The sequence below is a fragment of the Pinus tabuliformis genome, chromosome 1_1 (genome assembly GCF_031772625.1).
Source record: "Pinus tabuliformis cultivar Carrire ecotype Pingquan chromosome 1_1, CPIR1, whole genome shotgun sequence".
NCBI classification, from domain to species: Eukaryota; Viridiplantae; Streptophyta; class Pinopsida; order Pinales; family Pinaceae; genus Pinus; species Pinus tabuliformis.
The window spans coordinates 7663908-7669230 of NC_142297.1; the positions used below are offsets into that span (position 1 = coordinate 7663908).

A 5323-nucleotide genomic window follows, 5' to 3' on the forward strand; every position below is an offset into this window, starting at 1 on the left:
TCACCACCACCCATTACCTACCAAATCCAAATGCACACATCAATGAAAACAAAAACCAAATTTAAAATACTTTTGATATTACAAAATTATAAAAGATAAATTATATATCTCAAATAGGAAAACAAAAGTAATCCAAGCCCATGATTGCTATACGTTTCACAAAGATATAACAAAGACGCAAAAAGAACCAATCGAAATAGGCAATCATTATCACATAAAAAGTAGGATACCATTGATACTTTATTAGACACAAAAAGAACCAATCGAAATAGGCAATCATTATCACATAAAAGTAGGATACCATTGATACTTTATTATTCACGTCAGATAGCATAGATATTACACATACAGCTCTCACAAAGGAAAGTTATTTGTTTATACTAGTGATACTCAATTATTCACATAAGATAAGTTAGACATGACACAAAGAGCTCTCCACCAGGAAAAGTTACTCGGAAAACGAATAACTTTATTGCCCATAATTGATTTTATTGTCGACGTCCAATAAGATACCATTTGGGTCGTAATTTATTGCGTACACTTGTGACTCGAGCACTGAGAAAAAACTTGACTTTATTATCCACGTACACGAATTCAAACAACAGTGTTTAGGGGAGTAAGCCTGAGCAGGAAAGCATATTAAGTGACCCTCTCAGCATCCTCTCTCAATAAGTCTGAATTCTGTACTTCCCATCTAAAGCTACTGCTACTCCGCAGAGATTTTCAATAATGAGTGGAATGATGGATACAATTCGTTATGGAAGATGGGGCGGTTGGATAGCACCAGTCAGCATGCTCTTGTGTTTATTTGCGGTGATTAGTGCTTGATTCAACACTGTTTACATGATAGCTCTCTATCTTTTCCTCTCTTTACAATAGCCATATCTTCTATTTTCTAGAGTTATGTGTAATTTATAATCTGTCCTCCATAGTCCGTCTCACAAAGGCATCTTACAATAATAGTTGTGCCATACAGTCCAGGTAATACGCAGCAGATTGTCTCTTATTTCTTTGAAAAGTTAATGCTGCTCCAGTTTGTCTTGACACCTTGTTCGAATACAGACAAGAAAAACTTGCTGGGAGCCTTGTCAATTTTTTTTTGGGGATAATAAATCAGTTATTCAGTGCTGCTCCCTATATATATATGTGATCAAAATTGATGGGGGTGGAAAGTACATACCGTTATCTTGATGCGTTTTATTCAGTTGTTTAACTTTAAAAGATTAAAGTGATTACGATTCTCTCTGCTTTACTATTAGTGCCTTGGCCCCCTTTCCACCAAAAGTGATAGCAGTTACCCTGCTCTATGACAATGTATGCCTCGCAGCCACAATTTAGAAAAAACCTACATGCCAAATACTTTTTTTATGATAATTTTGTGCTTGCTACCTATTTTGGTTAATCCTAACTCCTTGAAGTATGTAGATATTTTAATAACATCCTCCTTTAAGTGCATTCTTACTAAGCCATATGGCCCAAATGAGATAATATCTTCCATTAATTTTGAATCATTTCCTTACACAGCTCCTTAATCAGCTCTTTAATGATGGAAATTGTTGAAGCTGAACGATACCAAATGTGTCCAATACCTCCTCCCAAACAATCTGAACATAAAGACAATGAAAAAATAAATAAACAGTATCCTCATTACATAGGAAACAGATCCGCTGACCTGTGTCTTCTCTGTAAGTTATAATATGTACATAATAACCAACCAGCAGAAACATTTAATCTTGTTGGGAATATTCCCTTGCCATATTTCTGGTTCCCTTCTCCACCCTTGAAAGTCCGTTGTATATTTCTTTTACCAATGGGTACACTTTTTTAAGCAGCCCCATGTCCTCCTGGTCATTCAGAGAGATATCTGCAGGTGATTCAACACTTTATTTATTATTATTTGAATAGTTTTAATTTCCACTCATCCTCAATCCTTTCTCTGAAGTTTGAATCTGAAGTTTGGTGCTAACTAATGCCCCACTGCACCTCGTGAGTTAATTCAACAATCTAATTAAATAAAACGGCTTTTGTTGCATTATGCTCAATCATCTAGTTTTCATATTTGGCATAAGATATATTGTTTCAATCATCTAGTTTTCATATTTGGCATAAGATATATTGTTTCAATGATCGATTTTTCTGTTGGTGTGTCAGGATTCCTGAGCATAGATTGTGGAGGCAAAACAAATTACACCTCGCAAAACAATATAACATGGGTCACTGATGCTAATTACATAAACGTCGGTAGCACAGCATACGCATCCAACGGAGCTTTACCATATTACCTGCAAAGCCTACGATTATTTCCAATGCCTCTCAACAAGACTTGCTATCAGTTGCCTATTGCCCCTAATACGCCTTACCTGTTAAGACTCTCCTTCGTCGTTGGAATTTACAGTGGATTCCAAAAATTGCCAAGCTTCTCATTCTCTGTCGAGATGCTGGATATGGTGGCTGTGCGAAACGTAACAATCATAAATACAAAGGGATATTCTTATGAAATAATCTTGGCTAGTTCAGGCACAGTTATGTGTGTTTGCTTGATCAGAACCTCTGAGAGTGATGATCCCTTTATCAGTTCCATCGAGTTGAGGACTCTCAGAAAAGGCATGTATGCAGAGGCTAGGCCAGGAACGATGTTGATTCTTGGGTCGAGAAGAACAGTGGGTAGAAATTCAACGGCAAGGTGAACATTTTGAACAATTGAATATCTACGAAATCTCATCGTCTAGTGGTGATGATCTTTATTGCAATATTGTAAAGTTATGGCTCTTAAGACCTTCTAGTACAAGGAGTTTGAACTTTGAGCCTTGAGGATTGTTACATAGTTCATATTTTCTAAAGATAGTTGTGATATATTTTAGTTAATCATTGAGTTAAATAGCTTTGTGTGGTAAATTAAACAGGTATCCTCTTGACAACTTCGACCGCATCTGGACATCCCATGATGAACTTTTAAACACTCAAAGTGGACAACCTGTAAGTTCCCAAGTGCCAATTTCAACAAAGACTACCAAGGACTTTCCTCCAGTTGCTGTCATGCAGAAGGCATGGGTTGTAAACAGCTCGCAAACCCACTTTGGATTCTCTGAACGATCATTCGTTCAAGGAACCAAATCATTACTTCTGTTGTATTTTGCAGAGATCGAGACGCTAAATGTGTCTGAATCGAGATCCTTTTACATCACAATAAATGGTAAAAAACGGTCCGAAACCATTACTATGGTCCGAAATTATTCTGCCATAGAGCTACCCTTTCTATCCGATACAACAGATATTCAATTTAATTTAGTGAAGGCCCCTAACTCGACTCTTGGTCCGATCATCAACGCTTTTGAGTATTACATCCTCGTTGATACGCAACCGGTGACTTATTTACAAGATAGTAAGTGCCCTCACTAAAACTTCTCATGCTCAAATTATTGAGATTATTAATGTACGTCTCACCAAGTTGCTCCCAAATTGCAGTTGAAGCTCTCGACGGTATCAAAAGGAGTTTCAACATAAAAGATTGGATTTCCGATCCTTGCTATTTGATCCAGTGGAAAGGAATTGGCTGTGATAGGAGCTCCACCGTCATCAGAATATCGGAAATGTAAGTTTAATTCTTGGATTTGTTTACAGCTTAAATTATAAAAGTGACAAGGCCGCTTATAGGTGAGATTGTTAGAGCTCACATACTCCTCTTGTTTCCAGCGATTTGTCAGGAAGGAATCTTACCGGATCGGTGCCGAAACATATTGGACAATTGACAGCATTAGTTAATGTGTGAGTAGAATTCAACTTTTCTTACCCCCCATCTTTTGTAACCCATAAGTAGTGCTTCTAAGGAATACTCTAAATGGAATACAAAATGTTTCCATGTCCTCCTGTTTGATAACAGAGACAAGACTAGTTTTGTAATGAAATTTGCGGACGTATTTAAAACTTCAAACGCTGACTTTTAGACAACTAACAATAGATTTTTATTTTTATTACGGAACTTGTTTTGGGCGTTCCATGTTAACTTCTTTTGGGGTTTTTCATTGAACAATATTTACTCATTATTGTTGAAATTAACAGGTCACTTTACAGTAACCATTTGATGGGAGCATTGCCAGATTTCTCCGCTTTAAGCATGTTGGAGAGACTGTAAGTTCCTTCAACATTAAATTTTCATTTAGTCAAATTATAATCTTACCTAGTCTATGCATTTGTACAAAACGAAAACTTACTTCTCGTTATTATGCAGATATTTACAAAACAATAACCTCACCGGTAATGTTCCAGTCTGGCTGTGACACCGTGCAGGCAGACGTGGGCAGCAGACACCGTGCAGGCAGACGTGGGCAGCAGACTCAGCAGGTTCGTACAGCGCTTGAAACCGCTACTCCAAAACCGCCTTTCAATCTCGGACCCAACCTGCATACAAGCTTGCATTAATGCATTGGGTGGAGTGAATCAAACATTTGAGTTTGACTGTCGTCCTGTCTGCAAAGGGAATTAATTGGATTTTAAACCTGGTTCGTAAATGGTTGGCAGAACACTAAACTTCAAATTACACGGAGATATGGGCATATGTCGGAGGCATGGGCTCATACTTAATATATTTTTTTGTTTTGGCACACACATCATATAGGTTAAGTTTTTTTTATATGTGTTGACCATTTTTTGAGAAATGTGTGGCTGTATTGTTTTTCATTAAAAAACACGCGGGGTTGTTCATCTAATATGGAATGAAACACACAGCAGTGTGTAAGAAAAAAAACAAGGGGCGTTGCACATCTTGTGCGAACAAAAAAAAGCTCTCGATGTAAGTAGTAGTGTGAGGGTGAAAATGTATGCACAGCCGTGCGAGTGAAAAATAGAGGAGCGCATATGAAACATGCATTTTTTTTGTTAACTGGTTGTGAAGAAAAGTAAAATACCGAAAAGTAAAATACCGCAATCAGGGAGGCATATAATTTTTCTTTGGTAAGCATATGTAAATTTATTTTACAGCAGTATATGTAAAGTGTTTTTCACAGCAGTGAATGTAAAAGGGGTTTTACAGCAGTAAACCCAGTTCAATAAATTCTCAAGAGGAGACAGAGTTTTGTTTTTGATGGGTGAAAGTAATTTTGGTGAATCCCTCTCAGTAAAAGAGGATGAATGTTGTTTCAGGCATTTTATATTTTAATGAATACAAGGAATTTTATGGCTGTGTAATACTCTGTTCTGAAATTTTTTATTAAAAGCTTCCTTGTGCAAAAAGATCCTGTGGAGAGAAAGAGAAACAGAGCATTGCCTCTGTGGAGTTTATTTTGTTTGTTTTGGGGTGGTATCAGAGCTAATCCAGGCTCTTTGA

General features: G+C 37.0%; 1 protein-coding gene across 1 annotated transcript; it reads left to right on the forward strand.

Moving 5' to 3' along the window:
• The first annotated feature begins 2108 nt into the window (after positions 1-2108).
• LOC149211345 (putative LRR receptor-like serine/threonine-protein kinase At1g67720) lies at positions 2109-4679 on the forward strand. Its single transcript, XM_089390418.1, has 6 exons — positions 2109-2683; positions 2904-3382; positions 3466-3592; positions 3694-3765; positions 4060-4128; positions 4229-4679. Exons 1-6 carry the CDS (start codon positions 2124-2126, stop codon positions 4275-4277), a joined length of 1356 nt encoding a protein of 451 aa, XP_089246544.1. The 5' UTR covers positions 2109-2123; the 3' UTR covers positions 4278-4679.
• The last annotated feature ends 644 nt before the right edge of the window (positions 4680-5323 follow it).